Below are 24,934 nucleotides of genomic sequence, written 5' to 3'. Positions count from 1 at the left end.
TTGCAGTCCCGAATGTCTCTCTGGAACTTTACCCTGGCCCTGAGGTCGTCAAGCTTGTTCTCCAGTGACTGGACGTTGGCGAGCAGGATGCTAGGCAGAGGTGTGCGGTGTGCACGAGCTCTCAGCCTGTTCCTGACGCCGGCTCGCTTCCCTCTAGGCCGCCGCCGCTTCCCTTTGTTCTCCCTCAAGATCTCACTCGGCCAGCTCGGATCCGGAGTTAAAAACTTCGAATTGTGAGTACATTGTATACCAATAGAAACAAGAGTGTCACTGTCATACCTAATGTACCCAATGGTGATGATTTTGCAGATTTAGAAACGCTGAAAACTAACTTAAAAAACAGAGACAAAGAAAAAGTGGTCGGAGCAGTCGTGACGGCAGCCGACCTCACCGGCGCCAGTACTGTACAGTAGTTGCAACTCAATTAAACACTTTGGTAGCCATCAACAAGCTTCTGGCAAAATTTATAAATTCAGAAATGGTAGAGTTCATTCAAGTTAGTTGGTTGGCTTTGCAACATAGTCTACAAATTTTCAATAGGTCTGAGGTCAAGAACATAATTCCAAAGGCCTAATGTTAGCCTGACTTTTCCATTTCAAAAAGCACGAGTTTTTATGTGTGCTTGGGATCATTGTCCTGTTAGAAAACCCAACTGTGTCCAAGTTTTAACTGTCTCATGCTGATTTGGCATGAAGTTGAAAAAATTTTCGAGGTATGCCTTCTTCATTATACCATCCAGTTTGTGCAAGGATCAGTACTACTGGCAGCAAGACAGTCCCAGAGCATGAGGCTTCCACCGCCATCTTTGACCATGTATGGTGATTTTAAGATTGAAAACCCTCGCCTTTACTCCTCCAGACAAACCCCTTGTTATTGTGGGCAACTGCAAATTTCAGTCAATTTCAAATGTGTCAATCAAAGTTTGTGTCTTTTTCCTGACCTTGGCCAAGTGACACATCAGTTATGCTGATGTGTCACCACTTTTGGCAAATAAAAACTACCAGGTATCCTTGGCCTTGTCAAGTTAAAAGACACTGTAGAACCTTCAGCAGCACTTGTTAAAAGACTGAAACTAGTGCATATATATTTGAGCCTCTATGTCTACTCCTTACCCTAGATTAGAGAAAATTCTAAATAAATTCACATTTCTGCACCCAATTTTTTTTCAAGTCATTAAAGCTGTATGCTGTACAATTATTCCAGTCTGGGAAAAGAAAAGTTCGAAGAAATAATGAAAAGCCCAAAATTACAAGTACACACCTCGACAGTTCTTTCAAAAACTGACACACAGTCAGACACTTCCAGAAATATACACACTGCAGACACTTCAGCAAACATAGTCCACACAGTTGTTTGTCCTCTGCCAGAAAAGTATGTTAGATGTGGGCACCCAAGGATCAAAAACTGGACTAGTTTGAAGTAATCTTACTTTTCTGACTCTTTACTACTCTCCCAGAGGATGTTATACAACCTCCCTCATCCACCCAAGCACTTTCTTCTATGCTTCAAGTGCTTTCACACTCCAATGAATGCATCAGAGAGTTAGTATCCCAAGGCATATTTGGCACACAGTCTGGGGCAGCCAGGGATCGAACCACCAACCCTTCTGATCAGCAGCTGACCTGCTCTACCTCCTGAGCTACAGCCATGTCTCACATTGTGCAGACACACAGTGTTTGCATTCTGTTTTGACACCACTACTTGAAATAATTCACTGGCTTCCATATCTGCAGTGCCAGCGTGGGCACAGCAGGACTGGGCTGCTTGATTCAGAGATGTTAAAGAGAGGTGAGAGCAGAAAGGGTGTGGATGAGCAGTCTGCTGTAGTTGGTGAGTGAAGCTTGGATCACAGTTCACACCCACACAGTGATTTTACCAGTGGCTAACAGTGGGGATATAATGGCATTTCTTCAGCTTTGGTAGGGTCATGAGGATGTTAAGACTGTAAACTGTGACCTCTCATGCAAAGAGAATCACAATCCTATTTCTAAACCAGAAAGTCAATATTAAAGGAGTAAGCAAACTCGGATTTGGTCAGTTCTACATTTCTATTGCATTTATTTCCACCGCTTTTGAACGTCATACTTCTACGGTATTTGGATATGGCATCTAGAGTAGTGTTAAACTAGAAGAATTATGGCTGTGAGCTATGGTTTAGGTGAGCTTGGTTAATGTTAGTGCATTATGCACAGAGAAACTTTGTGATTAAGGGAAATTAGAAGGTGCCTTCAAAGACAGAGGCTTATCCACCATCCCAGCCTCCACCCCTCTGCTTTTTAATTGGATTCTTAAAGGAATTATGTATTTAATATTTAATTGTTTATCAACACAAGGAACAGTGTTAACACCAACTACAAATTACCCCTGTTACCTTTTTTTAGTCTGAATTGCTTTCAGTAATTAGAGTAGAAACTGGAATCATTTGAGGGGAAAACTTTCCACAAAGAACTACTAAAGCAGACGGCAAGATTGTTCACATTTCCCTGAAGTGGTTCAAGTCCCATTTATAGAGCAGAAAGTAATTTGTCCCATGTTTTGTCTAAGTTACACATTCAAAAGGAATATGACGTAAAGCAATCTCCCAGGCTTTTATTCTTGTAATTTCGTTACGTCAAATAGTTCAAAGAACACTCTGAAATCTCATGTTCTTAATGTGTGATTTATCATGAATGCAACAATAAGGTTCTAAGAGGACTTAGCTGTGTCACTATCAAGATAATGATAAGGTATCAGGTGATGAACACATAATTTCTTTCCATAATAGCTTAATGGGATGTTGGAGGTGGAAGGAAATGTGTTATTTATTGATTGATTGATTTGTTATGATATTGTTGATTTGTTAGGATTAAATGTCCTGCCAGCGATTCACCTGATGTTATAAGCTTTCATCACAAAAAAGCAACATTATGAAAGCTGGTAGATACTTAAGATTTCACCAAGTGCATCTTGGTCTGCTGTACGTTTCACGTTTGCTTTGTGGGGCAGTCATGCTGCATGTAAGTTTATTATAAACTTGTTTTTGAGTCAGGGATTTCTTTGCAGTTTCAAATTATTTGTCTTGCGATTTCAACTTACTGTTACTTATAATTATGCATGTAATTTTTGGAAATGTGCTTTTGTGAATACTTTTAAGAAATTATCGGTCCATATTTTAAGAAGAGGGTAAGTTTGTTTGAAGATGTTGGTACTAACAACAGTATTAACAATATTTGCTGAGCGGGCTTAAGACCACCATTTCATCCATTTCGTACATTTGTGTGGCAACTACATTCCCGGGGAAACAGTAATGATAACTGTAGTGATTTAGTGATCTGAAAGTTGATTCTGAGTTTATATTTGGAAGTGTTAAATCAAAGAAAACTGGATTTACTGGATTCGCTTCTGAAGAACTGGGCATGATTTATTGACATAAAAAATTCATCAGTTTAAAGAATTTAACTGATGATCCATCACATCAGAACAGAATCCCAGCGGTGACAGGAATTAGGACAACACCCTCAAAGTATAGGCGCTAGTGGTGGTGAAGATGATGAAAGAGACCTGGATGGCGCTCTGAGTGACCAGGGTGAAGCGGAGAGGAGGTGGGTTCAACAAATGAGAGCCTGAAAGGGAAAATGACAGAAGAGCAGAGAGATTTAAAGTATACAGAGTGGAGGCTGATTGGCTGAAACAAGGGGGGAAAGAAAATGATAGTCAAAGTGATGTAAACAATCTCACAAGCTTCTTTTTTTCAGCCACATAAATTGCCCCTTTCTGACATTTAAATCCATCTATCCATTTTCTTCATCTTATCCTATTATGGGTTGTGGGGGAGCTGAAGCCTATCCCTGCTGTCGTAAGGTGCAACCCGGACAGGCTGCCAGTCTGCCACAGAGCTAACACAGAGAGACAGAAAACCATTCATGCTCACATTCAAAATTTGGAGTCACCAGTTAACCTAACATGCATGTCTTTGGACTGTGTGAGGAAGGAAGGGGGAACCCACGCAGACACGTGCCAGGAAAAGTGTTCGACCTAAATGGTCCTTCAGACCATCAATGGTTCAAATAGCGCTAAAGCAAACAGAAAGTGATGACGCAGTAGCAGCCGCATCATCAGGGAATAATTTAATGTGGGCGAGATATCATTCCACCTTTTCGTGTTTTATCCCTCCTTGTTTTGTTTTTTTTGTTGTTGTTGTTTTGCCAATTTCACCATCCCCCACTCTCCTCTGCCCTTCTTCAGTTACCTTTTTTGGTCTCAGTCTGAGTATTCCTCTCCATTTGGCTCCACTGACTGCATCGCTCCTCTGACCATTTGCCGTAGTGCTGTTGTCTGAAGGAAATGCCAGAATGTTTTACTGTCTGTGGCACAGAGACCCAAACTCTTTAACCACAACACACTGAGCTCACAGAATGTTTTGTACTTGAATGTGACTATTAGTTGGTTTACCGGAGCACATTTTCTGATGTCCTAAATAGACAAATAAACCAAATTTACTGTAATAATAAACTTTCTTTTGGGTAACGATAAGCTGCTGCTATGACTCACGTGTATGGCAATGCAGCATGACAAAATCATAGCCAAGCTGCGGGAGAATGACTCACAGTCTGTGGACGGGCACATTGACGGTCCTGATTACATTATTTCCCAGCAGAATAATTTTTTGCATGGAGAAAACATTAAGAATGAAATGAAAAGAGTTTCCTAAAGCTTTCCCTGTTTGGCACAGCACTACACTTCACCACAGCAGAGTGGAGTTACAAGCCCTTTAAAAAGCCTCACTCTCTTGGAAAGGAAATTCTTTCATAATGAAACTATAACAAGCAACAACACAATGAAGCAAACAAACAAACGAATAGAGGCCTTCCTAACAACATCTGAACCCTGCCTCACATCCACCCTCCCTTACTTTGCAATTATTTTTCAGACACAATACAAACTCACAGTCTGTCCCACAGCACAGCTTTGAAGGCTATTAAACAGATGAAGATAGGAGCTCGGAAAAAGTGTGACATCATCTCACCATGTATGCGCGTGCATTCGTTTGTTTGCACCGGTTTGATGTCTCTCTCCCTTTCTTACCTCCTATAATTACAGCTCTTGTACCCCCTGAAGACAAGCAGCAGATGTTAACATCATCTGAGTCATGTTATTTATTTCAAGGTGAAAAGTTGGAACATCTTGACTTTCTCACACATTAGACTGGAAACAGTGACACCATAAGAGGTGTGAAGCATCGATCCAGGTAATAAGTCATATATAAGTGATCAGCACATGTTCCAACATGTAAAAGAAACTTTTGTCCTTGTGTTTATATCGACACAGTATTTCAGGCTAAACTACAATTGACCTAAACACTGCTGAAGTTGCAAATGGAAAACATCTTTACTGCATATATATATATATATATACATACACACACACACATATATATATGTGTGTGTGTGTGTGTGTGTGTGTGTGTGTGTATATATATATATATATATATATACACACACACACACACACACACACACACATATATATATATATATATATATATATATATATATATATATATATATATATATATATGTATATATATATATATATACATATGTATATATATACATATATATATATGTATGTATATATATATAGTAAAATACAATTAATTCACAGGTCAGGTGTTGCAATGATCTTAAAAGCACCATGAATAATTCAAGATCCCACCAAATTCATCCCAAGGTCAATGTTGAAATTCATGATCGTACAGTTAGAGAAAGCAGACAATTATAGCTTGCTAAGGTTGCCTGGAGAAAAAGGAACATTATAGCACCATGTTCCTTTTAGGTTTGCAAAGCTGAATCTGAAAAAACCAAAGGACATCTGAAAAAATGGCATATGAGACCAAAGGGGAGATGTTCATCTATAATCCACAGCAGCAAAAAAACACCACCAACAACAAATGTCATGTCAGCTCACACCTAGCACCGTTTGTTTCGCAGCCATGGGACCTGGACACCTGTCAGTCATTCTGTTGATCATGAATTCCTCTGTATACCAAAATATACTTGACTCAAATGTGAGGACGTCTGTCTGACAGCTAAACTTGGCTGAAACTGAGTCATGCAACATGGCAACGATCCCAAACATTAAGATGTTGATGTTTGATGGATGAATAAAAGTAAGTTCCAAAAAAAGAAAAGAAGAACCACTTAAGGTACTACTCAACTTTAGGATGTACTTGGTTTTTCACACACTGCTTCTGTGTTTTGGTTTAGTTTTTGTGAAATAAATAATACGGTGTACATGGTCATATATGTCATGTGTTGTGGCTTTATTGTGTCCTCACACATACAACCTTAAAACTGGCAGAGATTATTCTTTCTTTTTGCCATGACTGTAAAAGATGGACATAACCTTTGGGTCTGAAAAATGAAGCCAGAGCAGCAGTAAACATGTGCCTGGTCATCTCAGAAAGGAGTTTATAGTTTTAATAGCTAGTTTCAGGCTAGAAGTCCATTTTTCAAAGCTATTTTAGTGGACAAACAGAAAACTAGAAGATAAAGCAGGGTGTGGTTTAGTGAGTAGCATTCACGGTCTCATCATTAGCTTTCCCATTCTCTTCTGTTCATAAACTAAAGCAGTGGCGGGAGAACTGGTTTTCGCGACAGGAGCATGATTAAAATTGACCCTGAATGCAACTGGGAGAGAGTGATGTAGGTTACGTGGAGTTTAAATTTTGAATCTCAGCTGTACTTCTGTCTCTTTCAGGTTGTTTCTGAAAGAGACAAGAGGTGTTAATATTTTCTAACTACTGTTTTTTTAATCCTCTTCATCCAAACGACTCTATCAAAATATTCAGAAAGCATACAAATGTATTACCCAGCATATCACATGCCACAACATCATTATCTGGCAGAAATATTAGGCTTAATAAATCCATGCACTGACATTTTAGATCCACTTGATCTGTGTAACAGAAAACTTCCCACCAGTATCTCCAGACTTCCCCGAAACGATCATAAGCTGTTAGGAATTCCAGCTATAAAATAAAAAATACAATATTTCATGCATCTAACTCAGAAGGACTTTTCTTTATTTGGCTGTACTTCCACTGATATCTTAAAAGAGAAACTTGTGTGCGTGTGTGTGCGTGTGTGTGCAGGAATATGCGGGAATATGTCACGAGTTCATTGTTGACTTAAATAACACCAGCCCAGACGGTGAGTCCCTGAAGGCTAGACCAATGAAAAACAGCACCTCTGTTTTGTGGTTCTGTTCGGCAGACCCTCTTCTCTGTGCAAACGCAGCTGGTCCGACTGCACATACAAAACCCACACACACCCACTCACTTCCCCTCTGCAGGCTCTGTGCTGTGGTGGAAACTCTGTGGACGCTGACATCATCACTCCGAGACCACTGAGGAACTTTACAGACGGAGAGTGGAAATACAGTCCCAGGCAACGACATCACACTACGGTTACTGTCATTGCTGTACCACAGAGACGGAGGCAGAGACTGCAGGATGCACCAATCAGGTGCCCACCCCACCCCCCACCCCCCGTCCTCCTAAGGACCAGCGTACACAAACAAAGTGCAGAAATGCAGCAAATCAGCGCTCTGGAGACACAACTCTGAGCCCTGTGAAGTCCTCACTGCTTTCCAAGGATGTTGCTTCATGATAAAACCATCTAGAAACGAATCATCGTTGCTGCTTTAATTGCATGTTCTTATGACAGCTCCGGATGGCTTTTGTGTACTTGTTCACTATCGAATCCCTCCCTAACAATCATTTGTCCATCCAGTATCTCGAGAGGCACCTTTAAACAAACACTCTGGTGGGGGTGAGCTATTCCCTGATGTGTTTATCTGCCTTGAAAGATAACAGTTTCTGGTAAATTCCTGCACTTATTCGCTCTCTCCTGTGGATTGGAAGCATATGACTTCATTGCATAACGCTGACAAAGAAGGTAATCAAGGGGAGAAATGACTTCACGTTATTAGAAGAAGGAGTAGGTATGTAGGCCCCCTTTGTGAATTTTAAGTTTGGCCATTAATCTTATGAGTATAACCTGATCTATTTTGCACATGTCTGAACACAAATGAAGTCTTAGTCAGTGTTTCCGTTTCCAGGTAATTGGCAGTTTAAAAAAAGCCCAGAGGACAAAGCATTCCCCATCAAAGTAGAACGAAAACAAATCGGGACAGTAACAAAAAGTTTAAGCCAAAAATTAGTCTCTAAATGTGACGTAGTTCTAACACAGATGGTTAAACATAATAATTACCATGTTTGCCTTTTGGTCTGGTCTGCTGTTACACCACTTCACTAAATACAGACCAGAAGCTTCATTTACTGGATAAGTATATTTAAAAAGAGAACAAATTCAAACAATTCAGTGTTTACACTGAGTCTGGCATAACACTTGAAGCATTTTTTATGTTATATTTTTAAACCTTTAAACGTTCACATCATTTGCTACTATGGCCTTACTTTCCTTCTTATTTTAACCAATGTTCTGCATAGTACCAGGAGCACAAGCAAATCTATCTGATTTCATTCAGCACTCACAGTCCTTAATGAAAAGATCTAATCAGCCAATCAAACGGCAGCATCTCAATGCATTGTTCACTTCAAAATTCTACACAAAATACTAATAAATAATGACAAAGTGAAAAATGTTAGATTGAAATAATGCAAATTTATTAAAACCAAGAGACAAACGTATAACATTTACCTAAGAATTCATGGCCTTTGCCACAACACTCAAAATTGAGCTCAGGTGCATCCTGTTTCCACTGATATCTGTCAGATGTTTCTTCAACTTGCCTGGAGTCCACCCATAGTAAATTGAGTTAATTGGACATGATTTGAAGCAACCAGTCTACATAAAGTGCATGTGAGAGCACAAACCAAGCCATGAAGTTCAAAGGATTTTCTGTAGACCTCTGAGACAGGATTGTATCAAGGTGCAGATCTGCGGAAGTGTATAGAAAAGTTTCTGTAGCACTGACAGTCTCCCAGAGTCTCGGTGCATAGTGGCCTCCATCAGTCTGTAAATAGAAGAAATTTGGAACCACCAAGACTCTTCCAGTATGAGTGATTAAAGTTAAAGTGTGTCAGTAATGGAGGTGACCGAGGAACCAATGGTCACACTGACAGAGCTCCATTCACCAATATTTCTGCAGCACTCCACCAATCAGGGCTGCCTGGTAGAGTGGCCAGACAGAAGCAGTAAAAGGCACATCACATCCCAGCTGGAGGTTACCAAAAGGCACCTGAAGGACTCTCAGACCATGAGAAACAAAACTCTCTGGTTTGATGAACTAAAGATTGAAGTCTTTCGAATGTGAAGCATCATTTCTAGACTAAACCAGGCACTGCTCATCACCTGGCTAATTCCTCCCCTACAGTGAAGCACGGTGGTGGCAGCGTTATGCTGTTGGGATGTTTTTCAGCAGCAAGAACTGGGAGACTAGAAAGGGTTGAGGGAAAGATGAATGCAGCAATATACAGAGACATCCTTGATGATAACCTGCTCCAGAGCACTGTGGACTTTGGACTGGGGTGAAGGGTCATCTTCCAACAGGACAATGACCCTAAAAGCACACAGAGATGAATGGCCAGAGTGCCTCAAGCTGATATAAAGCCAACAGTAACTCAAATAACCACTTGTTGCAACCAAGCAAAGCGAAACATTATCTCTGAACTCATAGCACACTGAACCTTGAAGCAGATGCGTTGTAGCAGCAGAAGACCAGACTGGCTGCTAATGTCAGCTAAGAACAGGAAACTGAGGCTACAATTTACACAGGCTCAGCAAAATCTTTCAACAGAGCATTAAAAAAAACTTTGGCTGATCTGAAGAGCCTCGGTTACCCCTGCAACATTTGGATAGTTAGGTCAGAATTTGGAAGAAACAACATGAAAGCAGTTCAGGCTTCTGGCCATTTTCTTGGCGCACTTTGGGTTCCTTAATACCAATGGGCATCATTAAAGCGGCACAGCCTACCTGAGTATTGTTGTTGACAATGTCCATCCCTTTGTGACCACAGTGTTCGCGTCTTCTGAAAGCTGCTTCCAGCACGATAATGCACATGTCACAAAACTCAAATCATCTCAAAAGAGGAATTAAAAACGTTCTACAAAGAAAAGTGAATAAAGCCTGGTGTCTGGTGCATATATAAGGGACGAATAAAGTCATAAAACATGAATCCCTAGAGGTAGAATAACTACTTGCTTCCATCTTTGCAATTCATTTGTTCTCTCTTATGCGTTTTGGTGAAAGAGGCTAGAAGGCAGGTGGTAACTGATGGTTTAAACTATGATCATTTCCTCTCTGACTTTGATTAATTAAAAGCTTAAGAGGAAGATAAACAGGGCTGAAATTTTACTAGCAGAAGTCACTGATGTCTGCTTTGTCAGAATGTTGGATGAAGCCAGGTTCAAACTTCTGCTTCTTTTCACTGACGCATTAGAGTCAAAGGTCTAATTTATTTATTTGCCTACTGTGTCACATTATTGCTTAAAGTCCATAAAGTATAGCCCAGCGATGTAATGCCTTGTTCTAACAGTGGCAGGTACCATCTATCACATCCTGTATATGTTTGAGAGAGAACACTGCAGGTACAAAGCAGCCTGAGCTGAACTAAACAGGATGATTTAAGAGTGAAGCTCTGTTTATTTCTTGGCTGAACAGATTTGCTGAGAAGGGAAGGACCTTTGCAGGTTAAGGGCATTCTGCCTGGAGGGGCAGGCTGCACAAGAACAGACACCAAGCTGACGTACCACAGCTGTCTGACAGATTGCATTGCATTTAAAACGTCCAAATGTTTCACATTTACTCTGAATCATTTAAAAGATGAAAATGGAAATACAGTTGGGATTGCTCTAGGAAGACTCTGGAAAATCAGATCTGGGTTCACGGGCGGGTCCTTATCGCCTCAAAGAGACGCTCCTCCAGATGTGCAGACCACTGGCCAAACTTCACAGCTTCGTGCAATAACGAACAAGTAGAAATATTTATTCACACCTTCAGCGTATTGTGGAGATCTCCACATGTGGAAGACAGAGAGAGGGCCGTGATATCACCCAAAGCTCCAATCGCTGGCTGTTCTGGAGTTTTTCTTGTTTGTCATGAAAAGGAAAATGATGCTTTTCTTTCCGAGCACTTAAAGTAACTCAGTTTAGAGCTTAGTGCTAGCAGCTCTGTGAGGTTTTACAAAGGCTGCGCAACACTTTGTGCTGAATGTCAGCCTAATACCAAAAGACATAAAAGAAGCAACATGATGCTAAAAGAATTTCACTGTGTAACAGTGGAGGTGGTAGAAGTATAACTTCCAGGCATAAAAAGACCTAAAACCTCACATTGGTGCAAACTCAGCAGTGTTTGAAAATAACTGGACATTTCAAAATAGATGACACAGTCACAACCTCCGTGCTAACTGATTGTGCAATTTAACATACCAGCATGTGATATAGGAGGAATTAACTCAATAAACTTGTACACATGTACACAGTATATATGGATCAATAATATGATATTTTTGTGTCTGAACGCATAATTATATAGGTTCTAAAACATGTAAAATATTTTCAGTGCAAATAATGTATATTGTTTTATATTTTGCTATCTAAAAACCATAAATATAAGATTACAAATTAACTTTGCTTCTCAGATTTTTTTATTGTTAAAATAGTCCCATATTATAAATAATATTAATTCTAAAGATATTGAGATAATTTAATGTTCACCATCACTGTATGTCCTCAAATGTCATGGTGGCACAACCATAAACATAAGACTTTTATTATGAAGCAAAACAAAAAAAAAAAAAATCATAGAGAGAACTCTATGTGACTAAAAAGGTTGATAACTGTCCTGTGAATATGGATAAAAAAAAAAAAATACCCTGCTGCTTCTCAGGTTGTAGAAGCAGTGTAAATCTGGGAAACCATCAACTTACCATAAATATCTGTGTGTTCTTTCTGCCAGTCGCAAGTCTTAATACATGTGTCCAAGTAAAATCATGTTTAAATTGAAAACAGCTGCCAAACTCAGGCGGCACAAGTGCAAGAAATGCTGCTTACATAAATCAATAATGTTATATAAACTCTGAGACGATCTACTTGGTTTCTAAAACATATAAAATATGATCATTTATGGAAAAGAAACACCTACAGATCATGAACTGAATCATTTCATTTAAACAGAACAGCTGCACTCAGACATTATCGCACCAGTGAAAAACTAAAAGTATTAAGCAAAGTCAAATCTTCCCCAATGCTGGCATGAGATCAAAAGCCCAAGAAGTTTATTGCAATTTATTGTTGAATGTGTGCACTAAATTTAATAGCACCCAAGCTGGTGAGATATTTTACTAGAAATTCTTAGTTGTGCTGGAGAAAAAGGTATTTCAGATTTATTATCTGGAAACCAAATATGTCCATATCACAGTTTTTGCCCATTCATCAAGATTTTTCCCAATTTTCCAGAATCAGTAAAACATTCGACCTGATATTGGCTGGATGAAAAGTCTCTGGAGTCATCGTCTGCAGATGGTTTTGGCAAAGTTTTATGGCAATCAAATATTTGTCAAAATATTTCTGATTGGATCAAAGCGGTGAGTAACTGAACAAAAATCCTAAGAGCCATTTATGAGTATGGCTAAAAAAAAAACGAGGTAAAGATCATGTGAGATGATGAAAACCTCCACAAACCTAATAAAAGTTAAAAGTTATGAGATGTGATTTATTGATTTATTTGTCAACAGCATTTTAAGAATTTTTAAACTGTTCACAAAACCTTTTTTTTTTGTTGCTATAATTTAAATTGTCCATCTGGCAGAAGCAGACAATTAAAAAGCTTTAACTCTGTCATCCTTTGGTTCCAGTCCACTAAGGTGGAGCAGAGTGCTGTGTGCTTGGCCGTGGCCCCGTGGGAGTAATCTGTTTTCTTGAACCGCACCAAACAGCTCCAGCATTTATTAAAGAGCCTGCCTTGTTTTACGCCTCCCTCTTTAGCTCATCTCTTTGGAAGTCCTTTGGAAGCAGGGAGAAAAACACTTTTTTATGAGAGATACCAAAAGATGGTGTCTTTTCAGTTTCCTTGCAGGAGAAGATGTTGTTAGATTTGGGGAGGCAGAGAAGATGATGTCTGACCACGAAGGATCAGCTGCATGAATACTCAAACATGGAGAGGCAGCAAACTTCCCAAGTCTTCTAAGAAAAAGAAAGCAGACTTTTCTCATTCCCAGAAAAAGTGTCCAACAACAAATACATTCAGCTCAGACTTGAAGTTTGGAAGTTTCTGGAGGGTGAAGATAACATTGTGTTGTTGTTATGGCTGCTGCTCCGTGCGCACGACTGGTTTTGTGCTGTAATCTCAGGGAGACATCTCCTGACATTTGCAGAAGAATATGTCTGAAAATGCTTCCAGTGCAAGCTAGCATGATTCAGCACTAGAAATATGAAGGTACACTTTGTACCTAAATACACAGACTTGCTGCATGTGAATTGGCCCTTCATGCTGACTATGTTTTTAGGTAAGTGAAGGTAAGTGAGTTATTATTGAGATATGGTGATATCCATCTGTTTATACAAGAGAATCAATTATAATAAACTCCACTGAAATGCAAACATGTTATTACAATGTGATAATAATGCAATATTCATACATTTGAACTAATATTACAAAAGAAGCTATGCTTCGATGACTTATATAAATAGTAATTAGGCATTTTATTGCTACTTCTGTAGGCTTGTATTTTTGTTTCTGAATGTACGTTGTGGTGTAAATACACTGTGGTTTACAACATTGTTATCTGGAACTATAACTATGTCTTTATTGGGTGTGGAAACATAATATTTTTACAAGATGGTCTCTGTTGGTCTAATAGCTGATGAAAGATAAAAGCTCACCAACATGAACCTCACAGTGTAGCTTACATCGGAGGTCTCTTACGGAGATCTTTCACAAAAAGTAAACATTTTGGCCTGTTGGTGACATCAAAGATCTGAGAGAATCTGCGTCAGTAATCACTGATGTAATGTTACGGTTCATCCTCCAAGCACTAAGGAAGTTACCAACTGAAATCTTTCACCCTAAAGCTGTCAAGATGTTTGGTTGAGTTCTAAAAAATGGTGCACTACATGAAAGCGTGAGAGTCAAACACATTCAGTAAAAAAAAAACTAGATGTTACAGTCCCTGATAATGCATTGCTTTAGATGGAGAGACTCTTGAGGGATGGCTGTTATGAGGAAAGGCAGCCCAGAAACTTTGCCAGCAGCACACGTTGTTGTGTGCCTCAACTTTCAGTCTTTTACCCAGGCTAATCTGCCATTTTCCTTCCTTAGTTAGGATTAGGGATTAGAGATCTGATCTAGTTTATCATTTTAAAATTTGGGACACATCGTCAGTAGTGGACATTGTATTCATCGGGTGTTTCGACCATTATCACTAGACACCCTCATCCAAGGAGGCCCTGCCAGGGTTGATCAGGCCCTGGACTGTGTCACTGGTATATGTTAACTTGTTATTTCTCTTCTTCTTTCTTCTGTTTAGTTTCCTACAGTTTATTTTCTATCTATTCACTGTAACTGAGAAATAATGCTTACCTTTTTAGCATTTATGGAGCCTAATTTCTGCAAAGGGATAGATAGGCATAGATTCAGTAAGGTGATGGTAACATATCCATGTCCATATTGACATGACAACATCACACAGTCACTGTGTGTCAACTGCACCCTTGGGATGCTCTATGCTATGGGAAGCAGCCATAAATATGTATAATCTGCATTCATAATGAGATGGTCATGGCATCTGCTTCTGCTTCTGTCTATTTCAGTTATTATTGCCTTTCTATCGCCTCTAAGCAGTCTGGGTATTCTCTTCTGACCTCTGACCCTCATCAACTGCTTCTCACTGGATATTTTCTCTTTTAAAACTCATTCTCAGTAAACCTTAGAGATGATGGAAAATCTGAATAAATCAGCAGTTTCTGAAATACTCAGAACATCCAGTCTGGTACCAACAACCACGTCACATTCAAAGTCACTTAAATCAACTGCACTGAGTTACTGCCATGTGATCGGCTGACTTGATATTTACATTAACAAGCGGTTCAATAGAGTGCTGAGTGTGTGATTGCATTAAAATAACCCCATGAAGAATTTCAGGAAGGGAAAGACAAGGTAACGTTTATAACCAGGGATTATCATCCTTCCACATTCTTACATAAACTGACACTTTGAAATGTTTATAATTTTATACATTTACAGAATGTTACTGATACTTTTTGATGTTTGCAAAGCTACAGCTTGAGTCGTTATCAATTATTAAGAACGCCAGGCTTTTACTGATTTCCTGTTGGCTTTTCATTAATTTTTCATTAATTTAGGTCAAAGATCTTGAAAGGGTACTCCAGCTTCCTCCCACTATCCAAAGATATTTAGTTAGGTCAACTAGTGATCTTGAATTGGACATTGAGGTGAATTTGAGTGCACGTGTGTGCGTGCGTTAGCCCTGTGATGACCCGGTGACCAGTCCAATGTGTGCCATGCTTCTCACTGTATGACAGCTGGACGAGGCTTCAGTTCCCAGCAACCATGAACTGGACAAGCAATTCCAGTCAGCTGCACAGCTGTAAAATACATCTTGGAATATTATGTTTTTGATATCAAACTCTTTTGAATTATGTGTGGGCTTGCTTTGTCATTTCCAAATGTCTTTGAGTGTGCTGTTTAATTGAACAGCCCTTTTTATAAAAAAAAATCATTTTTCACAGCTTTGGGTTGCAGAGATTTTGGTGAGGAGCAAAAATGACGTAGCCTGAAATACCTTAAGGTTGACAGAAGGGCAGGAGACCGTGTCTGTCATAACTATCTGTCCAGTTAGTATATATTAGGTAGAGAGGAGCGAGACCATATGCTCCACGTTCTTCGCCATCACTGGAGTTGATGTGATATATGTTGTTTGTCTGGCTGAGATCCTGTGAACCCATTGTGTCTTTTTCCCTTTTTAATGAACTAAGACGAGCATCGGCTGTTAGGCTCAGCTTTTGCTGTTAGAAAATGAGTTCTCCCACACATAAACACGCCTTTGCATAAGCTGAGAATGAGGTCTTTGTCAAGATGCTGTATGTTCAGCCATGTAATTTGTAAACTTTACAGTTCGTGCAGCCTCTCAGTTCATACCAAGGTCTAGTAATACATCATTACTTTATTTGTTCCTCCTTTCTAGAAAAGCTGTTATCTGTGCAGTTTCTTTTCCATGTCCTCATCGCTGATTCACATACGAAGTGACGCAAATGTCAGCAGAATCACACTAAAAAGGACCTTTCAGTCTCACTGATTAGGTCCTTTTTCTAAAAACAAGGAAACATAATTATTACTCATATTTTTCCTGTAAACTGACTTTGTGCAAACAAGTCTTGCCTTGGTCAAGAAAAACCTTCCACAACATCTGGCCAGTTATCACTGTCAAAGTCTACAACTGAGAGATGCTTTCATAAAGGCAAGCACAGAGGGTTTACCACAAGGTGCAAACTGCAGAGCTGTACTCTACAACAAATAGGTCAGCTTAGACTTTCCCAGAAAACAGAGTCTGCACAGTTCTGGAAAAATTCTTTGAACAGATGAAACCAAGATTAACTTGTACCAGAAGGGCAGGGAGTGAAAAGGAGATGACGAAAAATATCCTGTAAAACATCTGTCAGTGTTGTAGCATGTGTGGATGCCAGTAGTATTCGTTTACTGGCAGTGTTTATGGATGATGTGACTGAGGATAGAAGTCACAGGATGAACTCTGAAGTGTTCAGAGCTGTACTCTCTCCTCAGATTCAGCCAAATGCTGCAAAAGTGATCCCACAGCACTTCACAGTGCAGATGGATAATGGCCGAAAGCAAAATGTGAAAGCAACACAGGAGTTTAAAAGAACACAGAAATTGGATATTCTTCAATGCCCAAGTCAGTCACCTCATTTCAACTCAACAAAGCATGCTTTGCAGCTCCTGAAAACAAACCTGAAGGCAGAGAGGTCCACAAACAAGAAGCACTTGAAGGCAGTGAAAAATATACTAATGGTCCAATTAACTTTGAGCTCCTGAAAATGAAACCCTTCATATAAAAAAAAAAACGTCAGTCCAAAACTTTTTTAAAACCCCTCAAAATAAAGCCTCAAATTAAGTCTGCGCCTCACAAATGGTTTGATTTCTTTACTTCCATAAGTACAGTACAGAAGAAAAAAAAGAATTAAAGTTCTCTCTGTGTGGATAAGAGCGTGTGTATGCATATGAACCTTTGTTTCTTCATTAGTTGAATTATGTAAATGCATTTTATATAAGAGCATTATAGTTTTGGGGATTCTCAACCATTTCAACAGAAACCCTAAGGAAGGAGCCCATTTTTTACCAGGTCAGCAGTCAAATGATTTTAATACTGAAGGTGGGGCTATTGGCCCTGTGGCATGTAACCCTGTCCCCATCTAATGGTCAAGAGAGGCGTTACATGAACATAGAGAGTCTCTGCTGAGTCAGCTCAGTGATATTAGAAGCTTTGGCACAAAAGAACAAAGTTGTTTGCCCTCTGTGATGTCTGTAAAATATATTCTGATAAAAGCAGTAACTTCATGGTAGCTTTTTTTCCCACTTTTTGTTTTAAGCTACTGAAACCTCCAACAACGGAAAACATCTGGCTGATAATACTTGAATGTTCTGTAAAAGCTACAGTAAGGTGGTCATGTATATTGTGCTGGCACTTATTTATCAAATGTTCAGAGTTGTTTTTACAATCTGTTTTAGAATAACTGATTAATAGACTGCACTGCTTGGTGCAAACAGTCAACCGGACTCCAGTTTCTGACAGATTACATCAGCTATAAAACCTAATCTGACATTTCTGGTTCTTTCCAATAAATAGTCGGGTATGTTTTTGCTTATTTACAAGTGGGCACTTTTTGCGTCGCGTCATCTGACAGGTTACTGTTCTTATATTTGTAACATTGTATTGGATTAAGCTTTTCCAAGTGCCCTGCTTTAATTAAACTAGATTTCTCCCTGTGGTGTATTTGCTGTGGTTCAACTTCCTCCAGTAACTGTTAACAAGTTCAGTTCACTACAAGTCAGTCCAGACACAAGCACAGGAATTACTGTCATACATACATTTATTTTATATAAAAGAAAACAAGGGTTGTAATATTAACAGTTATACACACACAGCCCAATCACTGGAAAACTACTGTATCCAACATGGCAGCTAGGCACTGAACAATGTTGGAAGTCATTAAAACATCTACGTGCTCCTCCAAGTGCCTCTTGGGATCCTGTAGATTAAATAACAAAAAAGTTTTAAAAAGATGAAAAATGTAAACCACAGGGTCAAGATTTTCAGATCCTTTTTGAGAATTCCCTGGTTTCAATAAAGTTTACAATAAATACAAACAAAAATCTACCTGTTTTCCAACATTCTTGATTGCCAGCTGCTCAGGGGTCATTTTGTCCTCTTCTTCAACGGCCTGAGGTGGAAATAGATGGAAACATGACAGTATGTCAGTATTGTGGAACAGTATGGTAAAAAAAATAATAAAAAAAATAAAAAAAAACATTATCTGCTGCTGAATTATTTCAAGTCGCACCTTATTGTAGTTCTTAGCCAGCTCCAACATTTCTTTGACGATGGTCTCATTGTGCTTGCAGTGCTCGCTGTAGTCCTGCAGGGTCAGACCCTCCATCCAGCTCTTCTTATGCAAGTTCAACAGCATCTGAATAAGATAAGTCATGTGTCATATGTTCTACCACAAATTAACAAAAGTATTAACTCTTTAATAGGTTGTGAGACTCAAACCTTCTGCTCCAGCTCATTTTTCCTGTAATTGATGGTGATGGAGTAGTAGTGTCTGTTGAGTCCGTGAATCAGGGCCTGAAAACACAAGAAACATCAAGTTTAGCATTTTTTTTTTCCTTTTTGGATAATGTCAACAAACATTGCACAAAAAAAAAAATCCCTAACACTGGATTTGTTTTGAATTTTTACAAAAAATCCTCTTTAGATCTTTTACACTGATTTAGTTTCAATACAATGGCTGGAAATGAAGTGTGATGAATGGCAGGGCACACAGCTGTTCCTGTTCTTCACGTCTCTCTGAATGCAACCTTACTAGTGCCAACTGCCTCAGGTATATGCTGTTATGCAACGATTTAACTGCATGTAAATAAAGTTAACTGAATTGTGTTTGATCATGTTATAACAAGCTGATTGTTGAGGCTAACTGAACACTAACAACAAAACATCAAACAGCTGATGTTGTCTGCAAATATTCAAAGAAAACTCTGAACATAATTTTATGGAGAAGCATGAGTGACTATTACTTTGCATATGATGTTCAGAAACTGGAGATAACAATACACTTTGCTACCATCTGTTAGGAGATTTTAAGAAAAAAAAACTTATGTTCTAAGAACACAAACAGCAGGTTACCTGGATTGAAGGCTTGTTCAGATGACCCAGGTTGGATGTGGTTTGTCTTGGTTCATGACCCAACACCATCATGTTGGCATTGATCAATCTGAAGGCATCAATAACAACCTGAAGATGACAGTGGAGGAAAAAACGTTTCACAATTAAACGATCATCATCACTAATTCATTATGAATTCTCACTTAATAACTGATCTTGTGCGCTGCACTTGAAATAATAAGAGGCTGATTAGAGGGTTTCTCCTTGGTACCCACTCATCCCTACCTTGCCTTTGACACTCTGAATTGGATCAACAACCACTGCGACAGCTCGCTCTGACAGAGCCTCAAAGCTCTGCTGTGTGTTGATATCCACACCAGATAACCAACAACCAAACCCAGGGTGACTGTGGTACCATCCCACCACCATCTCTGGTCTGTTAAACAGCACGGGAAGAGGACAGCAGACATATGTGAATATGATTTTAGAGACATTTAATGTAAATTTTTTTATAAAAACTTTTCATTTTCTCTTCTAAGCCTTCACTTTATGCATCAATTACTAGCCAAGCAGGTATTTGATCAAACTGTCCTTTTGAAAATGAGTTTTTATTCATTTTATATAGTCTCAAGTATTAGCGTGTTACCTGCCGGTCTGCTTTAGCATGTCCAACATCTTGGCCTGAAACACAGGATCCACTGCTTCGACACTCACACCCTGTGAGGCACAAAATTGTGATTTTGTGAAAAAGTATAAAGTCAACATTAATCATCACAAATTTATTTCAAAATTGGTCATATCATGATACAAACAAGGTGTTTATTATCCAACTGTGCACTCCTTGGTAATCTAGAGGAGGAGATTGGGACAAATGAACTTACTGTTCCTGACTGCGGCATGGCAAACACATCAATCACTCGCACTGTGTAGTCATCAACAAATTCTCCCAGCATCAATCCCATGACCTCCATGGGTACACCAGCACGCCCGTGTTTCAACATCTGAGGAATAGCATGAAAAGTCATTGAGATGTTTTGTTTTGTTTTTTATGGACATCATATATTTACTGCTGATGATGTGGTACAGAGGTGTTACCTTGAGTAGGGCAAGAGAGGAGATGTACACCTGCTCTGCTGTGTCCACAGCAGGTGCATCTGTTGGGGGGCCCTGAGGAGGCGGAGCAGTGTTTTTTTTATTAGTTCAGGCTTTTGTAAGACAGCAGCAGCTTTTACTAATCACCACAATCCAGGTATCAGTTAGATTTTTTTCTGGTAATATTTATTTTAATGGCAGTAACCATCTGATAAAACCTGCAGTACACAAGCACTCCCCTTTAGCCGTTTTTTTTTTTTTTATGTAATACTGTTGGCTATCTTTATGTTACCTGGCCAAGACCTGGCATTCCACCTCCGAGCCTAAGCAGCCGGTCCATACTGAGATGTGTTAACTGAGAAACAGAAACAAACAAACAAAAAAAAGCTTTGTTAAACTCGTGATCAGGACATGGTTTGTGAAGATACAGAGTTATATGTAATAGTTCCTTGAGTCCACATTTATTCAAAGCAAACTTATAGAGATCAGATTTTACTCCGTTTGGACAATCTCCAAATTAATAAGATTACCCTATATGTTATTTAAAATTATATTTAACTGCTCACATTAAAATAAATGTACCTTATACATATTTTATTTTAATATTTTGGTTATATTTTGTTTTTATGAGATTAGACGTTAAGTGTAGTCACGGTGTACGTAGGCCGAACGAGTAAACTCGAGTAGAGAATTCTGACTATTTCTAAGCACTGTGTGCAGAAAATGAGCTAAACTGCACTGCCAGTAACACAAAAAAATACATTAATTAATCAAATATCCATATTCCGCAAAAAGGCTAATGACAGTTAGCTTCAATGTGCTAATTCACCCATAATCGTCAAACACAATACGGTAACATAATAAGCCTGATAAAACATTATCGGCTCGTATGTTTTAGTTAATGTATCATTACATGTCTGTGGCTGATGACTATAGTTTTAGCTTGTTTACTGTTTTAAGCTGCTTTTAGCTGAGTTCAAAGACACAATTAGCGTGATGCTAGCGCTAGCCTGTTTGTGCTAACTTAGCCTGTACCGTTTAGTACAAGAAAATGATTAACAAATTGTTTACAGTAATCCCCTTTCATCAGATTTAATGACTTCTGTGAGCTGTGTTGAACGTCTGCCTCCACTTACCTGCTGTCAGACCTGTGTGGTATTCAGAAGAGTTTGTTTTTCTGGTCGTAGCCGAAACAAACCACCCGGCTACAATGAATCAGCCAGAATCGTCTTTTTTCAACAGAGTAACTGTCGCACTAATGACGTATATTGGTGGAGCCCGACTGGCATTTGCAACATTGAGACACTAGAGGGAGCCACAGTTATATATGTTAAGTCATTTAGAACAACAAATCGATTACTTACAGAATTCGACAAGAAGAAGAAGAAGAAGAAGAAGAAGAAGAACCAGTTTTATATCAAATTTCTTTATAATTTATTATTTGTATTAACTTTTCTGTTAATATAACCAGCTGAATTATGGCTATTTATATATCAGCTCTTTCTGTCAATATATACATATTTTTGAAGTCAAATCAAAATCAAATCAAATCACTTTTATTGTCACATCACATGTGCAGGTACATTGGTACAGTACATGTGAGTGAAATTCTTGTGTGCGAGCTTCACAAGCAACAGAGTTGTGCAAAATACAATAACGTAAAACAAGCAAAATATAAGAATGGCTAAATCTGAAACTAATAAATATATGTACAATATATATATATATATGCATACAGTATATGCATTTCTGGATGTGTATACTAAATATGTCATTTACATACCCTCATCATGGACATGACTGTCATGTTGATTTTGGACAACTCGGCCCTTGTGTATGCTGTATAGTTTTCCAGGGAGGAATGATTGTACAGGTTACACATTTAGTGACTCAAGAAACAATAATTGGGTGTACAGGCTTGAATTTATTTTGTATTTTCTCTAAGTCACATAGGGTCAGATATAAACATACACATCAACTTATATTAAAATGTCTATTAACAAGCAGCACCTTGACCAGATGCTTTTGCTAGCCATCAAGTCAAGCCAAACTAACAGTAACCAAGTTTGAACTGTCTCACTGTTTTTGATGTAATTAGATTTGAAGAGAAGTGGAAGAATTTGGAGGTAGCCCTTCATTATTATTCTTCCATCCATTTTGTGCAATTTACCACTGACAGCAAAACAGCCCCAGAGCATGACGCTACAACCACCATGCTTGACAGTCAGTCCATTTTTTTTAGTTTGAAAGCCTCACCTTCACTCCTCAGTACCTATATACCTCTTGTCATTGTGATCAAATAGCTCAGTCTTTATCTAATCTGACTAAAAGGTGTTTTTCTTGCTTTAGATTTTTTTGGAGCAGGGGCTTCTTTCTCTCTCTCAGCCCATGGCCATGTAAAACTAGCTTCACTGTGGACAGTGACGCTGGTTTTCCAGCAGTTTTCAGTTAATAGAAGGCGTGAGCCTTGGTTTCTGAACATCCAAACCTATTTACTCTCATCTGAGGGCAAAAGTTTCTTTTTCCAGAACTTGCCAAAGTGGCGACGCATCCAAATTACTGATTATCCTGGAATCTGCAGCTGTTTACAAATGGCCCAAGAGACCTTCCCAACTTGTGTAACTCTAGAATTCTCTTTCTTAGATCTTCACTGAGATCCTTGGATGTTCCCATTGCTCTAAGTGTTGATCAATCCAGTGAGTGCTGTCAAACAAATCCTTTTTATGTATTTTCTAAATGTAATGAATCTAACCAGTTGCCACCTCTAGCCCTCACATCAGTATCATTTCCATGGAAAACAGTAGTGTATAAAGTAAATAGTATTTTTATATAAAGGCTGAAGACCGCTGTGATGTTTTCATGGTTTCTCCTTTTTCAGCAATCAAGCATTTCATTGCTCCCAAAGGAGCCGCAGACGCTGAGCCAAACCACACCATTACTGGAGTTGTGAAAAAGCTTTTCTGTTTGTTTCCTGTATTCTAGCCAGACAGGAGCCAGTTCTACAGAACAACTCGTATGATCTCACCCAGCACCGTTACTAGCTACACTGCGACGCTAGACGCGTCAGCTGCCACGCTCATGGCGCCAAGGGGGTATTTCAAATTCCTTAATTCTTTGGTGGATGTGGACAGAGCAGATAATCATCTACATTCCTCAGCCCCTCCCTCTTTAAACCCTCAGGACCCCCTGCTACATCAACACAGTTCAATACACTCAGCAGTCTTAACCAGGATGTGCTTCCTTATGATGGGTTTCTCTGACCTTTGGGATCAAGGGCTAAATTAGTAGGGCGTACATTATTAACTTTGCCTCAAAAGTACATTGTTTCAAGGCTTTCTGCTGGCTTATTGTTTGTTATAGTTTTAATACATACAGTCATTATTCTACCAAAAATGATGAGAGTCAAAACAGGGAGAGAAGCAATTCTTAAAACATCTGGAGGAATTATTCAGAAAACTAAAAATAAATTCTATGGAACAATCGACCTACTGGATATTTTAATTATTTATAAAGAAGAGCTTTAGAAAAAAATTAGAATGAAAAAATACAGAGATTTGATTCATCTACATTTGAATCTTTTGTGAAACCTCATCTGTCACCAGCACATTGGATGTATTGGGTTTATTAATCAAACATGGCCTAACTTCATAAAAACAAGTGCACAAACACATTTATGAAAACAAATGGTGCAGCTGACTGTTCAGATAGGAATGATTGGACTTTTCAAGTCACATCAGAAGTGGCTTGTAACTCAAAACCAGCATGAAACCTTAATCCTACCAGCAGAGGAAATAAGGAAGAGAAATTTGATGCTTTAAGAGCTTCCCTGCACCCTGATGGGATTTGGATTTAGAGCTGCTTTATAAATCTCCAGCAGGACTTGCAGCAGGATGACTACTAGAGGCAGGCACTGCTTTGAGCCTTTAAACATTTGTATGTGAATGCAAAATGAGTGTAATTAGATCAAAGTAAAAAAGGTAAAATGGGTGCTCTAAAAGTTAGAACCAACAAATCCACAACACACATCTACACGTGTGTGGTCTCTGATACCATTTCCTCCTTTTTTCCTCCTTTTTATATGTGTGAAAACCTCTTGGTAATGGTTCAGCTTGGGCCCGGGCTTGTATGCCATCATTTTCCTATTATCCCTTCATAATAATAATAATAATAATAATAATAATAATAATAATAATAACGATGCTGAAAATATAGCAGTTTCCTTCTTTAGAACCCCCCCCCCCCCCAAAAAAGAGCATCATACCGTTTTTCTACGTGTTTATTAATTGTTATTATTATTATTATTATTTATTCCTTTTCTGTAGCAGCTTGTTTCTTTTCTACACTGAAATCCCCTGCATCATTTGCACAGGTGAAAAACTCAAACTTAGTCCTGAAAAGATTCTGATGACCTGCACACTGCTGT

General features: G+C 38.8%; 1 protein-coding gene and 1 long non-coding RNA gene across 3 annotated transcripts; both read right to left on the bottom strand.

Moving 5' to 3' along the window:
* Positions 1–417: 417 nt before the first annotated feature.
* On the bottom strand, positions 418–7,461 carry LOC120720898. Of its 2 annotated transcripts, none has more exons than XR_005693084.1 (3): positions 7,320–7,461; positions 4,229–4,314; positions 418–3,602 (listed from the first exon to the last, which is right to left on the bottom strand). It is a non-coding gene; the product is annotated as an uncharacterized LOC120720898 (long non-coding RNA). The 2 variants fall into 2 exon arrangements; XR_005693085.1 differs by lacking the exon at positions 7,320–7,461 and adding an exon at positions 4,531–5,194.
* Positions 7,462–18,109: 10,648 nt separating this feature from the next.
* psmd14 (proteasome 26S subunit, non-ATPase 14) lies at positions 18,110–21,777 on the bottom strand. Its single transcript, XM_040010741.1, has 11 exons — positions 21,648–21,777; positions 20,804–20,866; positions 20,515–20,586; positions 20,301–20,420; positions 20,066–20,136; positions 19,705–19,855; positions 19,441–19,548; positions 18,808–18,882; positions 18,599–18,724; positions 18,416–18,478; positions 18,110–18,286 (listed from the first exon to the last, which is right to left on the bottom strand). The coding sequence occupies exons 2-11, from the start codon at positions 20,849–20,851 to the stop codon at positions 18,188–18,190; spliced, it is 933 nt and encodes a 310-aa protein (XP_039866675.1). The 5' UTR covers positions 20,852–20,866; positions 21,648–21,777; the 3' UTR covers positions 18,110–18,187.
* Between the last annotated feature and the right edge of the window lie 3,157 nt (positions 21,778–24,934).

The sequence above is a fragment of the Simochromis diagramma genome, unplaced genomic scaffold (assembly GCF_900408965.1).
Source record: "Simochromis diagramma unplaced genomic scaffold, fSimDia1.1 OVJJ01000603.1, whole genome shotgun sequence".
NCBI lineage: Eukaryota > Metazoa > Chordata > Actinopteri > Cichliformes > Cichlidae > Simochromis > Simochromis diagramma.
Note: the sequence above shows the minus strand (reverse complement) of the source record. Positions and strands in the feature narration are given on the sequence as shown.

Excerpts from the sequence above, each read along its gene's own strand:
- psmd14 (XM_040010741.1), bottom strand. The coding sequence starts at position 20,851 with ATGGACCGGCTGCTTAGGCTCGGAGGTGGAATGCCAGGTCTTGGCCAG. Across the intron at positions 20,587-20,803 it reads GAATGCCAGGTCTTGGCCAG|GGCCCCCCAACAGATGCACC; the intron begins GTAACATAAAGA and ends CCGCCTCCTCAG. Across the intron at positions 18,287-18,415 it reads TCAAGAATGTTGGAAAACAG|GATCCCAAGAGGCACTTGGA; the intron begins GTAGATTTTTGT and ends TTTAATCTACAG.